This window comes from Nerophis lumbriciformis, linkage group LG32, assembly GCF_033978685.3.
Source record: "Nerophis lumbriciformis linkage group LG32, RoL_Nlum_v2.1, whole genome shotgun sequence".
NCBI classification, from domain to species: domain Eukaryota; kingdom Metazoa; phylum Chordata; class Actinopteri; order Syngnathiformes; family Syngnathidae; genus Nerophis; species Nerophis lumbriciformis.
Genome location: NC_084579.2, coordinates 674,041 through 691,857, shown reverse-complemented (window position 1 = coordinate 691,857; position 17,817 = coordinate 674,041). Strand labels below are relative to the sequence as shown.

The 17,817-nt window shown below is 40.7% G+C and overlaps 1 protein-coding gene across 4 annotated transcripts in view; it reads left to right on the top strand.

Moving 5' to 3' along the window:
• The window catches only part of nprl3 (NPR3-like, GATOR1 complex subunit), a 33,699-nt gene extending 15,884 nt beyond the window's left edge, over positions 1–17,815 (top strand). For 3 of the 4 annotated variants that reach the window (XM_072912038.1, XM_072912036.1, XM_072912039.1), the window contains 6 exons: positions 868–1,024; positions 2,929–3,035; positions 3,871–4,000; positions 4,075–4,264; positions 5,272–5,470; positions 16,107–17,810. In XM_072912038.1, coding sequence (XP_072768139.1) covers positions 868–1,024; positions 2,929–3,035; positions 3,871–4,000; positions 4,075–4,264; positions 5,272–5,470; positions 16,107–16,272 — 949 coding nt within the window. In that variant the 3' untranslated portion in view covers positions 16,273–17,810. Of the gene's footprint in view, positions 1–867; positions 1,025–2,928; positions 3,036–3,870; positions 4,001–4,074; positions 4,265–5,271; positions 5,471–16,106 lie in introns of all 4 variants that reach the window. The other variant, XM_072912037.1, reaches the window with a different exon arrangement.
• The last annotated feature ends 2 nt before the right edge of the window (positions 17,816–17,817 follow it).

Below are 17,817 nucleotides of genomic sequence, written 5' to 3'. Positions count from 1 at the left end.
GCCCTATCACACACTGCTGCTGTTGCTATAGAGAGTGTGTGTTGCTTCCAGGCCCTATCACACACTGCTGCTGTTGCTATAGAGAGTGTGTGTTGCTTCCAGGCCCTATCACACACTGCTGCTGTTGCTATAGAGAGTGTGTGTTGCTTCCAGGCCCTATCACACACTGCTGCTGTTGCTATAGAGAGTGTGTGTTGCTTCCAGGCCCTATCACACACTGCTGCTGTTGCTATAGAGAGTGTGTGTTGCTTCCAGGCCTTATCACACACTGCTGCTGTTGCTATAGAGAGTGTGTGTTGCTTCCAGGCCCTATCACACACTGCTGCTGTTGCTATAGAGAGTGTGTGTTGCTTCCAGGCCCTATCACACACTGCTGCTGTTGCTATAGAGAGTGTGTGTTGCTTCCAGGCCCTATCACACACTGCTGCTGTTGCTATAGAGAGTGTGTGTTGCTTCCAGGCCCTATCACACACTGCTGCTGTTGCTATAGAGAGTGTGTGTTGCTTCCAGGCCCTATCACACACTGCTGCTGTTGCTATAGAGAGTGTGTGTTGCTTCCAGGCCTTATCACACACTGCTGCTGTTGCTATAGAGAGTGTGTGTTGCTTCCAGGCCCTATCACACACTGCTGCTGTTGCTATAGAGAGTGTGTGTTGCTTCCAGGCCTTATCACACACTGCTGCTGTTGCTATAGAGAGTGTGTGTTGCTTCCAGGCCCTATCACACACTGCTGCTGTTGCTATAGAGAGTGTGTGTTGCTTCCAGGCCCTATCACACACTGCTGCTGTTGCTCTAGAGAGTGTGTGTTGCTTCCAGGCCCTATCACACACTGCTGCTGTTGCTATAGAGAGTGTGTGTTGCTTCCAGGCCTTATCATGCACTGCTGCTGTTGGAAGGCGAGAAGGCACTACTGAGCCAACTTCCCGTCGACTGCTCGCCCGCCATGATGCGCCTCATCAAGACGTGCTCGGCGGTAAAAAACCTCCAGCAGCTGGCCCAGGACACTGACCTGGCCTTGCTTCAGGTCAGACCAGCACGCTCAAATACATTTGTATCACACATTCAATGTAAACATCTATTTTATAATTTTAATATATTTTTGATACTAAAAAAATGTTATTTTTTTGCAAATATTGAAATAGATTTAAACAAGCAATACATTTGAAAGGCAAAAATAACACAGTCCCCATTATTTGATGTTAAAACTTCAAAGAAGAGAAATAAAAGAGCACTTCAAGACTTCGGCAATGGGAAGGGTCAGAAAGGGATTTTCCATACTAAAGTTAAATTGCTGTCAGATGGGCAGTCCTGACCTGATCCAGATGAAACTTGAGGTTTGTCATGAACACACACTATTTCATTCATCAAATATCCTAATGTGTCATGTGTTTTTTTGTCAAAATATAATAATTATACATTTGAATTCAGTTCAATCAGATGTTTTTAATGTTGTTCATGTAAAATGTAACGTCAATATTTGTATAACACAATGTATTTGTAGTGTATATATATTTATCAATCAATCATGTTATGTCTTGTTATTGTCAAAGGTGCTGTGTGAGTGTGTGTGCATGTTGGTGTGTGTGTGTGAGTGTGTGTGGCTTTCCTTTTAAATTGATGTAAAACACTTTATGCTGCAACATGCGTCAGTATAAAAAGTGCTTTATTAAGTTTTATGTGAATATATATATATATATATATATATATATATATATATATATATATATATATATATATATACAGTATATTACATATATAAAAATAAATATTGTATGCATAATACATACTGTATATACCATATGGTATAAATATGTATATATATATATATATATATATATATATATATATATATATATATATATATATATATATATATATATATATATATATATATATATATGTATACTACTTGATGTAATATACACATACATACATACTACATCATTTATATTTATATATATGTATATATATACAGTATATTACATATATAAAAATAAATATTGAATATAAATATAAATACTATATGCATAATACATATATACCATATGGTATAAATATTATATATATATAATATGTATACTACTTCATGTAACATATACATACATACTACATCATTTATTTGTATATAAAGAACAGGCCAAAGGTTTGGACACACCTTCTCCTCATTCAATGTGTTTTCTTTATGTTCATGACTATTTACATTGTAGATTGTCACATCAAAACTATGAATGAACACATGTGGAGTTATGTACTTAACAAAAAAAGGTGAAATAACATGTTTTATATTGTAGTTTCTTCAAAATAGTCACCCTTTGCTCTGATTTCTGCTTTGTACACCATTGGCATTCTCTCCATGAGCTTCAAGAGATGAAATGGTTTTCACTTCACAGGTGTGCCTTATCAGGGTTGATTAGTGGAATGTCTTGCTTTATTAATGTGGTTGGGACCATCAGTTGTGTTGTGAATGAGAAGGTGTGTCAAACCTTTGGCCTGTATTGTATATATGTATGTATTTTTGATAAATTATTATTAACTATTAGTTTTAGTTCAACAATTAGTATTGTTTGACCAATGTTTCCTCAATAATTGTTCATAAATTTTTGTAAAAAAAAAAAATAGTTGTTACATTAGGTTGTATTTGTGTATCCAAGTTGTAATAACCTTGTGCTGTATTTTGTTTATTTCTTTAAAGTTTTTTTATTACACTTTTTTCAACATAATTAAATTATTAAAACTGTTTAAAATTATTTTATTTCAAATAATTTTAAAGAATAATAAACATATTTTAAAAAGAGGTATGTTGTTTTTTTTATATAATTTTGGTAAACTACTGAGCACACTGATGATTTTTCTTTGCTGCCATCTAGTGGACTACATTTGTACTGTTTTTTTTTTTTTTTTTACTTTCACACCGTCTTTTGTTGTCAGATCTTTCAAATAGCCGCCCACCTGGTGTACTGGGGCAAGGCCATCATCATCTACCCTCTGTGTGAGAACAACGTCTATATGTTGTCTCCTCACGCCAACATCCACCTGTGAGTCTCCTCCGTGTGTGCTCCTTGTTGCTTGTCTTATAATGTTGTCTCCTCCATGTGTGCTCCTTGTTGCCTGTCCTATAATGTTGTCTCCTCACGCCAACATCCACCTGTGAGTCTCCTCCGTGTGTGCTCCTTGTTGCCTGTCTTATAATGTTGTCTCCTCCATGTGTGCTCCTTGTTGCTTGTCTTATAATGTTGTCTCCTCCATGTGTGCTCCTTGTTGCCTGTCCTATAATGTTAGTCTCCTCCATGTGTGCTCCTTGTTGCCTGTCCTATAATGTGAGTCTCCTCCATGTGTGCTCCTTGTTGCTTGTCTTATAATGTTGTCTCCTCCATGTGTGCTCCTTGTTGCCTGTCCTATAATGTTGTCTCCTCATGCCAACATCCACCTGTGAGTCTCCTCCATGTGTGCTCCTTGTTGCCTGTCCTATAATGTGAGTCTCCTCCATGTGTGCTCCTTGTTGCCTGTCCTATAATGTTGTCTCCTCACGCCAACATCCACCTGTGAGTCTCCTCCATGTGTGCTCCTTGTTGCCTGTCTTATAATGTTGTCTCCTCACGCCAACATCCACCTGTGAGTCTCCTCCATGTGTGCTCCTTGTTGCCTGTCTTATAATGTTGTCTCCTCCATGTGTGCTCCTTGTTGCCTGTCCTATAATGTTGTCTCCTCCATGTGTGCTCCTTGTTGCCTGTCCTATAATGTTGTCTCCTCATGCCAACATCCACCTGTGAGTCTCCTCCGTGTGTGCTCCTTGTTGCCTGTCCTATAATGTTGTCTCCTCCATGTGTGCTCCTTGTTGCCTGTCCTATAATGGCACCTGGCTCTCTGCAGATGCTCCCCTCAGGCTGAACAGTTTGCTCAGAAGTTCCCCGGTCACGATCTTCCTTCCATGTTGGCAAAGTTCTCGCTGCCTGTCTCGCTGGCTGAGTTCAGGAACCCTCTGGAGGCTCCTGCACAGGAGGTAGGTAGAAGTGTTATTAGAAGTGTAAACACAGTCAAGAATTTAGAAATGATCTCCTGTTTCTTCTTTGGCAGGCCCAGCTGATCCAGATGGTGGTGTGGATGCTCCAGCGCCGTCTGCTCATCCAGCTGCACACCTACGTCTGCCTGATGGTGCCGCCTGTCAAGGACGAGCCGGCGTCCAGAGACGATGACCTCCTGCTGGCCTCCAGGGTCGGGGGCCAAAGTCTAAGCACTCCGACAGCCCTGAGCTTTGGATCACCGAGTATGTTGTCACTGCATGTGTGTGTGTGTGTGTGTTTGCATGACAACTGAGTGTGTGTTGGATGTGTATGTTGTCACTGCATGTGTGTGTGTGTGTGTGTGTGTTTGCATGACAACTGAGTGTGTGTTGGATGTGTATGTTGTCACTGCATGTGTGTGTGTGTTTGCATGACAACTGAGTGTATGTTGGATGTGTATGTTGTCACTGCATGTGTGTGTGTGTGTTTGCATGACAACTGAGTGTGTGTTGGATGTGTACGTTGTCACTGCATGTGTGTGTGTGTGTTTGCATGACAACTGAGTGTGTGTTGGATGTGTATGTTGTCACTGCATGTGTGTGTGTGTGTTTGCATGACAACTGAGTGTGTGTTGGATGTGTACGTTGTCACTGCATGTGTGTGTGTGTGTTTGCATGACAACTGAGTGTGTGTTGGATGTGTATGTTGTCACTGCATGTGTGTGTGTGTTTGCATGACAACTGAGTGTGTGTTGGATGTGTATGTTGTCACTGCATGTGTGTGTGTGTGTTTGCATGACAACTGAGTGTGTGTTGGATGTGTATGTTGTCACTGCATGTGTGTGCGTGTGTTTGCATGACAACTGAGTGTGTGTTGGATGTGTATGTTGTCACTGCATGTGTGTGTGTGTTTGCATGACAACTGAGTGTGTGTTGGATGTGTATGTTGTCACTGCATGTGTGTGTGTGTTTGCATGACAACTGAGTGTGTGTTGGACGTGTGTGTTGTCACTGCATGTGTGTGTGTGTGTTTGCATGATAACTGAGTGTGTGTTGGATGTGTATGTTGTCACTGCATGTGTGTGTGTGTTTGCATGACAACTGAGTGTATGTTGTCACTGCATGTGTGTGTGTGTTTTCATGACAACTTTCATGACATGTATGTTGTTACTGCATGTGTGTTTGCATGACAACTGAGTGTGTGTTGGATGTGTATGTTGTTACTGCATGTGTGTTTGCATGACAACTGAGTGTGTGTCGGATGTGCACAGCCAGCAGTGACGACATGACCCTGACCAGCCCAAGCATGGACAACTCCAGCGCCGAGTTGGCGCCCGGCGGAGACTCTCCCCTCAACAAGAGGATCCTGTTGACGGAGACGCTTTGGGCCAGCCTGTGGGACTACGAGAGACACTTCATTCTCAACATCCCCTCCGCTCAGAACCAAGAAGACCTGAGGATGTTTACCAGGTAACAGGAGCTGAGGTAGTGGGCAATATTTCATTTGGATGGGAAAGTTATTAGGAAGGGTTCACTCTCTGCATGCATGCACATGTTAGACCACACATGTTAGACCACACATGTTAGACCACACATGTTAGACCACACATGTTAGACCACACATGTTAGACCACACATGTTAGACCACACATGTTAGACCACACATGTTAGACCACACATGTTAGACCACACATGTTGGAGCACCCATGTTGGAGCAGGGGTCTCAAACATGCGGCCCGCGAGACGTTATTTTGCGGCCTTCACCTTAGTATGAATGTTTAATGTCAGTGAGTTTTAAATGAATGGCGCTTGACAGCGTTGTGTGCGGAGCTGAAGGAAGCTACCAATCACGGTGTGGTATATGCAGAGCCGGCCCAAGGCATAAGCGTACTAAGCACTTGCTTAGGGCCCCGCGGCCACCAGGGGGCCCCCAAAAGCAATTAACAAAAAAATCTTATTTTTAATTTTTTGCATGTACGAGTCTGACTGATGATTTCTAAATGATCAAAGATATATTATTGTACAAAAACACAATTTTAGGTCAACAGAGTGCTGCTGCTGATCTAGGCCTAGTGATTCTTCCTGCCTCTCTTTAAATGTAAAGCTGCCTCTGCTGCACCTGTGACGTTTGCCGCCTGCTATGGCGTCACATTAGTGCCAAAAATCCGAGCGCATAAAAACTGTTATCGCGCGCTGATTCTCCACTTCGTGCGCGCGCGCGACACCCTTTTGCGCGCGTGTGGTGCCTTTTTGCGCGCGCGCCGTCTCGGTCTGTGCGCTGGCATGTTTCGTTTTGGCACTTTGGGGGCGGGTATGCTTAGACGGCCCCTTCTTTCTGATTGGTCAGGCGAAATGCTCAGAGCCAATCAGAAGTATAGCAGGGCGGGTCATCGTCAATATGTATCAAGATTGTTATAGGCGCAAAGTTTTCACTTCTTCTTGAACATTTGTTTTCTAATTTATGGGATTTCTTTTGATTCAGCCATAAAATTAATGAAATAATCTTTGAATTTTGTTTTTAAAATGTTAAAAATAGCCTTTTAATAATGTATACTGAAACAGTTTAAAATAATCAGAGAACTGACTAACACTGACCCTACACAACTATGTTGCACAATTAAGTCATTTTTTTTTATAGCGAAAGAGGTAATTTCAACAGGTGCAGCATCCTATGTCATATCTACATGTAATAAGATTTGTAACAAGGCAAACCGTTTGTAAATTGGTCGAAAATCGAGCAAGTTATGGTAATTTAATTGGTACATGTACTAATTAAATTACCATAACTTGCTTTGACATCAATGTAATGATTGAGGCTAGCTGTCCGAGGTAAGATGGCTACAACGTTGCTACGCTGGAGAATGATTGGTCTTATGAAAAATGCTCAGAGCCAATCAGAAAGGAGGGGCCGTCTAAGCATACCTGCCCCCAAAGTGCCAAAAAAAAATGACAGCGCGAGGAGAGATGCCAGGAGTACACAGAGAGCGCACAGACCGAGACGGCGCGCGCGCGCAAGAAGACACCACGCGCGCGCAAAAAGACACCACGCGCGCGCAAAAGGGTGTCGCGCGCGCACAAAGTGGAGAATCAGCGCGCGATAACAGTTTTTATGCGCTTGGATTTTTGGCACTAATGTGACGCCATATCTTTCCTCTCAGATTCAGACAGGACTGAGCAGGTGATCAGAGGACCACTGTCTATTAAGGAGAACTTTTCATTCCCCAAACGGCATGATGGCCCAAGTTTTCATTATCATTATACTTACAGACAGCTAGTCAATGGGGAAAAAGTCAAGCGTAGCTGGCTGACTTATTCAAGAAGTAATGATGCAGTCTATTGCTTTTGCTGCAAATTATTTTCCAAAAAGTCCTTAAAACTGGCAGCCGAGGGACAGCTGGATTGGGTCAACATAGGTGCACTGCTGAAACAGCATGAAAACAGTGAAGATCATTGTAGCAACATGGTGAAATGGAAGGAATTTGCCTTGCGTCTTTCAAAGGGGAAAACTATTGATGAATTTAACTTCAGTAGACTGCGCTCTCTTTGTACAAAGTAAACATTAAATATGAACAATTAACTAAAAATATAAACTAGTAATTAAAGACTAATATGTACAAGACTGATGAGACAAGATGACACTTTTACTGTAAATACAAAGCTTTATCACTTGGACTGTTCAACCCCAGGCCACTCTTGTAGCTGAATGTTTTCTACATTTTAAGATTAGGAACCATATGTGGCACTCTGGACATCATTCGTTCATTCATTGGTATTATTTATGTTCTTAACTGGGCCACCCCCATATCTTTATAAATGACATGTCATTTGTAAAGACATGCCAGGCTGACAATAGGATCATGTAAACAACACTGCCAGAGCCGCAATGAGTTTATAGTAGGTGTGTGAATGATCAACAATCAATATTATTGGCAGAAATAGAGGGCCCCAAAATCAAATTTTGCTTAGGGCCCCATGGAGGCTTGGGCCGGCACTGGGTATATGGCTCTCGATAATGTGGAGGGTGTGCCGTGGTGACACTGCCTTTAGTGTCCTCTAGAAACTGTCATCGCATCATCTTTTTCTCCATACTGACAGCGTGCCGGCCCAGTCACATGAGTGAGGCTTCTGCAGACACACACAAGTTATTGCAAGACATACTTGAGGAACAGCCATACAGGTCACACTGAGGGGGGTCATATTTTATTCTATTTATTTTTGAACACTGTTACAAATATGCGCCACACTGTCAACCCACACCAAACAAGAATGACAAACACATTTTGGGAGAACATCCGCACCTAAACACAACATAAACACAACAGAACAAAACAGAATCCTTTACAGCCCTAACTCTTCCTGGCTACAGAAACACCCCCGCCTCCTCCCAACCCCGCCCACCTCAACCCCCCACACACACATCAACCCCCCCCCCCCCTCAAGGTTGGCAAGTATGCATTGACGTCACTTGCGTGATGCAAGCAGAGAAACATTTTGCCGCTTTTCCACGACACCCGCACACGCTCTTCCTCCCTGCCTCCCTCGCTCGCCCGCCTGTTCGCTCCCGCCCCTGTTGTAAACAGTCCGGGCGGGGAAGACGAGCGGTCCGGTAGCTTCCAAAGCACTCCGCCGAAGTACCGAGCGACAATACAAAAGTGTGGTGCACTGGACCCCAGCGCTGATACTCCCACAGAGAGTCGCTGGGCGAATCAGACGTGTAACACGTTATAGTGGTCATGTTAGCCCGTTCACCGCTAATTGTGCTACCGTAACTGTAAACTCCACGGCGAGCCCCCCCTCCCCCTCCCCCCTCCCGTTGGCTCCAGACAGAGACAATTGTTGATGCAATATTTCTTTGTTGAGCACAGGAGCACCCCGACATGTCTTATTTCATTTCATTTTTATTTATCTCCTTCATCGATGTGCATCTTTGATGGATAGACAATTATACCTCAATTATTCAATGATACATTTACACACCAATGCCTGAGAAGGAGCAGGATGAAGGTAAATCTTATATTTTTCTGCCCCTTCAACATAATACGTAGTCTTACTTAATGATATCATATAAACCAACAATTACATCCAAATATGACGAAAACAAACAAAAAAACACAAAAAAACACAAGAAGTGCAAAATTTCATGATGTACTAACAGAACAAAAAAACCAAAAGAAGTAATGTACACCTCACGGGATGATACAAAACAAATACAAAACCAGGCAAAAAATAAGTAAAATAATAAATATAAAGCAAAATGTAAACACTTATGGCTGTCCATATGATCTTATTGTTCTGTCATTATATATTATTTCAATTGGAATATATTTTTACAATCTTTTATCTCATTGTAAAGAGAATTCCATAGTTGAACCCCCACCAGTGATATGCACATTTGTTTTAAAGTTGTCCTTGAATACTGATGTTGGAAATGACCTTTTCTTCTATGCTCTTCATTCTCACAAGTCATGACAAACATTTGTTGTACATTTGCTGGTAATGTTTTACTTTTAGCCTTAAACATGACACATAATGTCTGTAACTTTACTAGCTCCTGTAATTTCAATAAACCCAAATTAATAAATAATATGTTAGTGTGTTCTAAGTAATCTACTTTATGAATAATCCTTGTAGCTCTTTTCTGTAGTTGATACAGAGAAAGGTTAGGTTTGGTTGTTATCATCAGTCATCAACAATTGAGAACAGAGAAATGGATATTGGAACAGTGTAGGTCTGACTTGGTAGGATATGTACAGCAAGTAGTGGACATAGAGAGAGAGAGAGAGAGAGAGAGAGAGAGAGAGAGAGAGAGAGAGAGAGAGAGAGAGAGAGAGAGAGAGAGAGAGAGAGAGAGAGAGAGAGAGAGAGAGAGAGAGAGAGAGAGAGAGAGAGAGAGAGAGAGAGAGAGAGAGAGAGAGAGAGAGAGAGAGAGAGAGAGAGAGAGAGAGAGAGAGGAGAGAGAGAGAGAGAGAGAGAGAGAGAGAGAGAGAGAGAGAGAGAGAGAGAGAGAGAGAGAGAGAGAGAGAGAGAGAGAGAGAGAGAGAGAGAGAGAGAGAGAGAGAGATCAGAAGGCATAAGAAAAATATCTGCATTTGATTGTTTACATTTGATTATTAACAATCCGGGGAGGGTGTTAGTTTAGGGTTGAAGTTGCCTGGAGGTGAACTTTTATTGCGGTTTTGAAGGAGGATAGAGATGCACTTTCTTTTACACCTGTTGGGAGTGCATTCCACATTGATGTGGCATAGAAAGAGAATGAGTTAAGACCTTTGTTAGATGGGAATCTGGGTTTAACGTGGTTAGTGGAGCTCCCCCTGGTGTTGTGGTTATGGCGCTCATTTACGTTAAGGAAGTAGTTTGACATGTACTTGGGTATCAGGGAGGTGTAGCGGATTTTATAGACTAGGCTCAGTGAAAGTTGTTTGACTCTGTCCTCCACCCTGAGCCAGCCCACTTTGGAGAAGTGGGTAGGAGTGAGTTGTGATCTGGGGTGGAGGTCTAGAAGTAATCTGACTAGCTTGTTCTGGCATGTTTGGAGTCTAGATTTGAGGGTTATGGAGGTGCTAGGGTACCAGGAGGTGCATGCGTAATGGAAAAAGGGTTGAACGAGAGTTCCCGCTGGAATCTTCATGGTGCTTTTGTTGACCAGAGAGGAGATTCTATAGAGAAATCTCGTTGGTTGGTTGACCTTTTTGATGACCTTGGTTGCCATTTTATCACAGGAAAGATTAGCCTCTAGAATGGAAGCTAGGTAGGTGACCTCATCTTTCCTGCTGATAACAATGTCACCCACTTTTATAGTGAAGTAACTGACTTTCTTACAGTTGATGTGGGACCCAAACAGGATGGATTCCGTTTTACCCAAGTGTATGGATAGCTTGTTGTCAGCGAGCCAGGTGCAAGTTCTACAGAGTTCAGCACTGAGGATTTTCTCCACCTGTGACTTGTCCTTGTCTGATACCAGCAGGGCCGAGTCATCCGCAAACAAGAACAATTCACAGTCGCATGCTGATGACAAGTCCTTTATGTATATTAGGAACAGTAAAGGCCCTAATATACTGCCTTGGGGGACTCCACAGCTCACCGAGAGGGGGGGGGACACGGTGCCGTTCACCTCTACCACCTGTTCCCTCCCCTCCAAGTAAGATTGCATCCAGCTCCATGAGGTTTTATCAAATCCAATTGCTCTGAGCTTATCCAACAGTATAGCGTGGTTAACGCTGTCAAAGACCTTCTGAAGGTCCAGCATGACCATGCCCACGTCCACCTCATGTTTGATGTGCTCGCTCACATAGAGAAGGCATGGGTCAGTGGAGTGGTTAGTTCTGAAGTCACATAGAGAAGGCATGTGTCAGTGGAGTGGTTAGTTCTGAAGTCACATAGAGAAGGCATGTGTCAGTGGAGTGGTTAGTTCTGAAGTCAGATAGAGAAGGCATGTGTCAGTGGAGTGGTTAGTTCTGAAGTCACATAGAGAAGGCATGAGTCAGTGGAGTGGTTAGTTCTGAAGTCAGATAGAGAAGGCATGTGTCAGTGGAGTGGTTAGTTCTGAAGTCACATAGAGAAGGCATGTGTTAGTGGAGTGGTTAGTTCTGAAGTCACATAGAGAAGGCATGTGTCAGTGGAGTGGTTAGTTCTGAAGTCAGATAGAGAAGGCATGTGTCAGTGGAGTGGTTAGTTCTGAAGTCAGATAGAGAAGGCATGTGTCAGTGGAGTGGTTAGTTCTGAAGTCAGATAGAGAAGGCATGTGTCAGTGGAGTGGTTAGTTCTGAAGTCACATAGAGAAGGCATGTGTCAGTGGAGTGGTTAGTTCTGAAGTCACATAGAGAAGGCATGTGTCAGTGGAGTGGTTAGTTCTGAAGTCACATAGAAAAGGCATGTGTCAGTGGAGTGGTTAGTTCTGAAGTCAGATAGAGAAGGCATGTGTCAGTGGAGTGGTTAGTTCTGAAGTCAGATAGAGAAGGCATGTGTCAGTGGAGTGGTTAGTTCTGAAGTCAGATAGAGAAGGCATGTGTCAGTGGAGTGGTTAGTTCTGAAGTCAGATAGAGAAGGCATGTGTCAGTGGAGTGGTTAGTTCTGAAGTCACATAGAGAAGGCATGTGTCAGTGGAGTGGTTAGTTCTGAAGTCAGATAGAGAAGGCATGTGTCAGTGGAGTGGTTAGTTCTGAAGTCAGATAGAGAAGGCATGTGTCAGTGGAGTGGTTAGTTCTGAAGTCAGATAGAGAAGGCATGTGTCAGTGGAGTGGTTAGTTCTGAAGTCAGATAGAGAAGGCATGTGTCAGTGGAGTGGTTAGTTCTGAAGTCAGATAGAGAAGGCATGTGTCAGTGGAGTGGTTAGTTCTGAAGTCAGATAGAGAAGGCATGTGTCAGTGGAGTGGTTAGTTCTGAAGCCGGATTGTAATTTGTACATGAGTTTATTGGTGGCAAGGTAACTATCGACCTGTTCATAAACTATTTTTTTCCATGACTTTGGAAATGGAAGTGAGAATAGAAACAGGTCGGTAGTTGCCAGGTTCCAATTTGCTTCCTTTTTTAAAAAGGGGAGTTACTCTTGCTATCTTGAAATCTTTTGGTACTTGGCCTTGTGAAATTGAGAGCTTTATTATGTGCGTGATGATTGGGGCAATGGTGGAGGCAGAGTCCCTGAGGAATGTGGAGGGGATATTGTCAAGGCCGGTGGTCTTGTTTGGGTGGAGCGCGCTCAATTTTTTAAGCACCTCATCAGCTGTGACCATTTCTAATTTGAAATCGTTGTTGGATACTCCTAGCTTTCTGTAGAAGTCTTTAATGTGTTCTACACCAGAGTGGTGGGACAGCTTGTTGACAAGAGTTGTGGCTATGCTGGTGAAAAAGGTGTTAAGTCTGCTTGTTACCTCCATTTTGTCTGTAATGAGGGAGTCACCCTCCTTGATGTTGATGTTGGTGAGTCTGGTTTGAAGTTTTTGGCTGCAACCAGGAAGATGGTTGTTGAGAATTTTCCAGAGCTCACGTGACTTATTTGTGTTTTCCTCTATTTTGTCGTTAATGTCATTTTTTTTTAAGGATTTTGTCAGGTTGGTTTACTTATTTCTTAATTTATTGCATTGCTTTTTGAGAGTTGAAAGGAGTGATTTGAGGTTGTTATTATTGAGTTTATCTACTTCTGTTTTACACTTTTGGTATTCTGAGTATTTTCTGTCTCTGTCTTTTATGGCAGCTAGCAGGTCTGGATTCATCCATGGTTCAGAGCGGGCTTTGATCCTGGGAGCCATGTCATTTAGTATCTTTAGGAACGCAAGTAAACACACTGCAGGACTGCTTGTATCGCACATGATATCACACACAAGTAAACACGCTGCAGGACTGCTTGTATCGCACATGATATCACACACCAGTAAACACGCTGCAGGACTGCTTGTATCGCACATGATATCACACACAAGTAAACACGCTGCAGGACTGCTTGTATCGCACATGATATCACACACCAGTAAACACGCTGCAGGACTGCGTGTATCGCACATGATATCACACACAAGTAAACACGCTGCAGGACTGCTTGTATCGCACATGATATCACACACCAGTAAACACGCTGCAGGACTGCTTGTATCGCACATGATATCACACACAAGTAAACACGCTGCAGGACTGCTTGTATCGCACATGATATCACACACCAGTAAACACGCTGCAGGACTGCTTGTATCGCACATGATATCACACACAAGTAAACACGCTCCAGGACTGCTTGTATCGCACATGATATCACACACAAGTAAACACGCTGCAGGACTGCTTGTATCGCACATGATATCACACACAAGTAAACACGCTCCAGGACTGCTTGTATCGCACATGATATCACACACAAGTAAACACGCTGCAGGACTGCTTGTATCGCACATGATATCACACACAAGTAAACACGCTGCAGGACTGCTTGTATCGGAGCACAATCTCTGCTGATATTGGATTGATATCAATACTGGATCGGGACACCGCTAATTATTAATATTTATCAATATTTTCCAATCACATAAAAAAAACTTGTTTTTTTTTAAATTTTCCAATAAAGTTACATTTTGTCAAATGAAGTTTGAATTGAACAACTTTTAATTGAACAAGTTCCGTGTTGTCCTCTTGAATGATGCCTCTTTTCCTCCAACAGACTGCAGGTTGTAAGTGGTGCCACTAGAGGGCAGTAATGACCTCTACAGTGACATTCTTTCAACTGTTGACTTGGTATCTGTAAAGCTCAAATTCACATGGGTTAAAAAAAAATTACAATTGTTTAACAAATCTACTAAGTCATTAAAACACTTATTCCAAATGGATTTTTTAATTCTAGGATAAATGTGTTAATTTTCAAAATAAAAGGTGTTTTAAGCTAAGAATGTATTTGGTTAAAAAATGTAAAAGCCTTTTTTTCCATGTATAATACCAAAAAAATCATATTTTGTATGCCTTAGCCTTGATGTATTTAGGAGTGTAAAGGTGATGTCTTGAGGGCTCTCATTATGTTAAAAAAATGTTTTTAAAAGGGGGTAAACCAGGGGTCCCCAAACTTTTTGACTCAGGGAGCCGCATTGGGTTAAAACAATTTGGCTGGGGGCCAAATTATATGTATGTATATATATATATATATATATATATATATATATATATATATATATATATATATATATATATATATATATATATTCCTCGCACAGTGATTGATTGACATTAGCCGCGCGCTCTTCCGGCACAAGTGTGATGATGTCATGTTATCGATGGGAAAATGCATTTTTAGACAAAATGATTTGCCTGAGCGGCTAGGAGACACTGAGAGTAACAAGCGGTAGAAAATGACTTAGAAAGGACAGATTTAAAAATAATAATCTTTTCAAAAATAAAAAAAATGTTTTTTTTGTTTTTTTTTAATTTGGGACTTTCCGCACGGGATTAGAAAAGACAGATTTAAAAGAATATATAATTACATGAATATATAATATATATATTTGTGTATATATATATATATATATATATATATATTTGTATATATATATATATATATATATATATATATACACCGTATTTTTCGTACTATAAGTCGCATTTTTTTTCATAGTTTGGGTGCGACTTATACTCAGGAGCGACTTATGTGTGAAATTATTAACACATTAGCGTAAAATATCAAATAATATTATTGATGTCATTGACGTAAGAGACTAGACGTATAAGATTTCATGGGATTTAGCGATCAGGAGTGACAGATTGTATAGCATGTTCTATATGTTTTTGATTGATTGATTGAGACTTTTATTAGTAGATTGCACAGTACAGTACATATTCAGTACAATTGACCACTAAATGGTAACACCCCAATAAGTTTTTACACTTGTTTAAGTCGGGGTCCACTTAAATTGATACATGATACAGATATATACTATCAAATATATACTAACATCATAATACAGTCATCACACAAGATAATCATCAGTAAAGTTATAGTTATTTGAATGACTCTTACCATAATATGTTACGTTAACATACCAGTTGGTTATTTATGCCTCATATAACGTACACTTATTCAGCCTGTTGTTCACTATTCTTTATTTATTTTAAATTGCCTTTCAAATGTCTATTCTTGCTGTTGGCTTTTATCAAATACATTTCCCCAAAAAATGCGACTTATACTCCAGTGCGACTTATATATGTTTTTCCCTTCTTTATTATGCATTTTCGGCGGTGCTACTTATACACCGGAGCGACTTATACTCCGAAAAATACGGTAGTCAAGGTTTCTGTGGTTTAAATACATTATACAGTGCTCAATACCGGGGTAAAGCGGAATACATGTTAGGTCAGTAAAAAACAGAGGCTATATCATCCCTACAAGCCTGTTTTGCAGGTTTCCCTTTTATAAAATAATGACTTGCTTGATTTATAAAATCCCCTGACGAGCAGGGAAACAGGCTTGTAGGGATAATATAGCCTCTGCGTTTTTTCCTGACCTAACGTGTGTGTGTGTGTGTGTGTGTGTGCGTGTGTGTGTGTGTGTGTGTGTGTGTGTGTGTGTGTGTGTATACTGGATGAGGAAATAGTGTGAGTTTTCACAGCGGTAGTAAACATGATCTTCTCCCCCCAGGCTGCTGCACTATTTCCGGGGCCACCACCACCTGGAAGAGATCATGTACAACGAGAACATGCGGCGCTCGCAGCTCAAGACGCTCTTGGACAAGTTCCGCAGCGTCCTGGTGGTGACCAATCATGAGGATCCTATCATTTCCATCTTTCAGTCGCCCACGGAGTAGACGCTTTGGAGGCTTCAGGAGCTCCGTTTCCTTCATAAAGGTAACCCTCATGAAGGGTGAAAAGAAAGGATGAGTTTGTATAAAATGAGTTGAGATAAAGGAGGTGACAAGATGTGAAAAGGCGCATGCTGACTAATGCTCATTCCAGACCTCCACCTCATGACTCCCGGAGGTGGGAGAGGACTTTGGACATCAGACACAGGCAGGCTGTTTTTGCTTTGAAGGGAGGAGAAGGTCCAAACAAAACATCTGTGGAATCAATGAGAGGCCTCAAGACGCTAGTCTTTCATTTTGGAAAAAAAGTCATGTGTGCGTAATTGTTTAGAACTTTTGCTTTTTCGCCTGCGTGAAATGACAGTTTTAGTTGTACGTGTGTATGGACAAAAGTATCGGGACACGTGACCAGTACACATATAAAAAGTGAAAATGAAAGAACATACTGAGTGTGTAGAGGACATACAGTAAATGATACAACTTTTAATATTATCCTTATATCCTGATAATGCATGTTGATAGTGTTGTCCCCATACCAATATTTTGCTACCAGTACCAAAATGTATTTACATATTTTTCCATACTTTTCTAAATAAAGGGGACCACAAAAAAGGCATTATAGGCTCTATTGTAACAACAAATGTTAGTGTACATGAAACATATGTTTATTATTGTCATTTAGTCCTTCAATAAAATAGACAACTTGTCTTTTAGTAGTAAGTAAACAAACAAAGACTCCTAATTAGTCGTATGCAGTAACATATTGTGTCATTTATACACCTATTATTTTATACACATTATGAGGGACAAACTGTAAAAATGAATGATTAATCTACTTGTTCATTTACTGTTAATATCTGCTTACTTTCTCTTTTAACATGTTCTATCTACACTTCTGTTCAAATGTAATAATCACTTATTCTTCTCTTCTTTGATACTTGACATTAGTTTTGGATGATACCACACATTTAGGTATGGATGTGATACCAAGTAGTTACAGGATCATACATTGGTCATATTCAAAGTCCTCATGTGTCCAGGGACATATCACCTGACTTTATAATCATAATATACATTTAAAAAAAGGAAAAAAGATTTTGTGATGCTAAAAAATATCGAGTAATATCGACCAGCAAGGAGCAATACTTTTTAGAGGCGGTATAGTACCGCATATGAATCATTAGTATCGCAGTACTATACTAGTACCGTTATACCGTACAACCCTACCAAGTATAGTTGGTATATATTGTAGTTTTTATTGTTTACAAACTTATGAAATAAGAGCCCAATAGTTGGTTTTGCTTTTGTATAATTAGTTTGCACTATTGACTTTATTATACATTAAAGGGAATTTAAATTATTTTTGTATTTAAAAAGTTTTATTTTGCTGTGATTTTGGTTTGTTTATGTTTATTTCGAACATGTATGCAGTCACACTAGGATACATTATACAATTTACATACATTATACAATTTACATATATTATACAATTGACATATATTATACAATTTACATACATTATACAATTGACATATATTATACAATTGACAT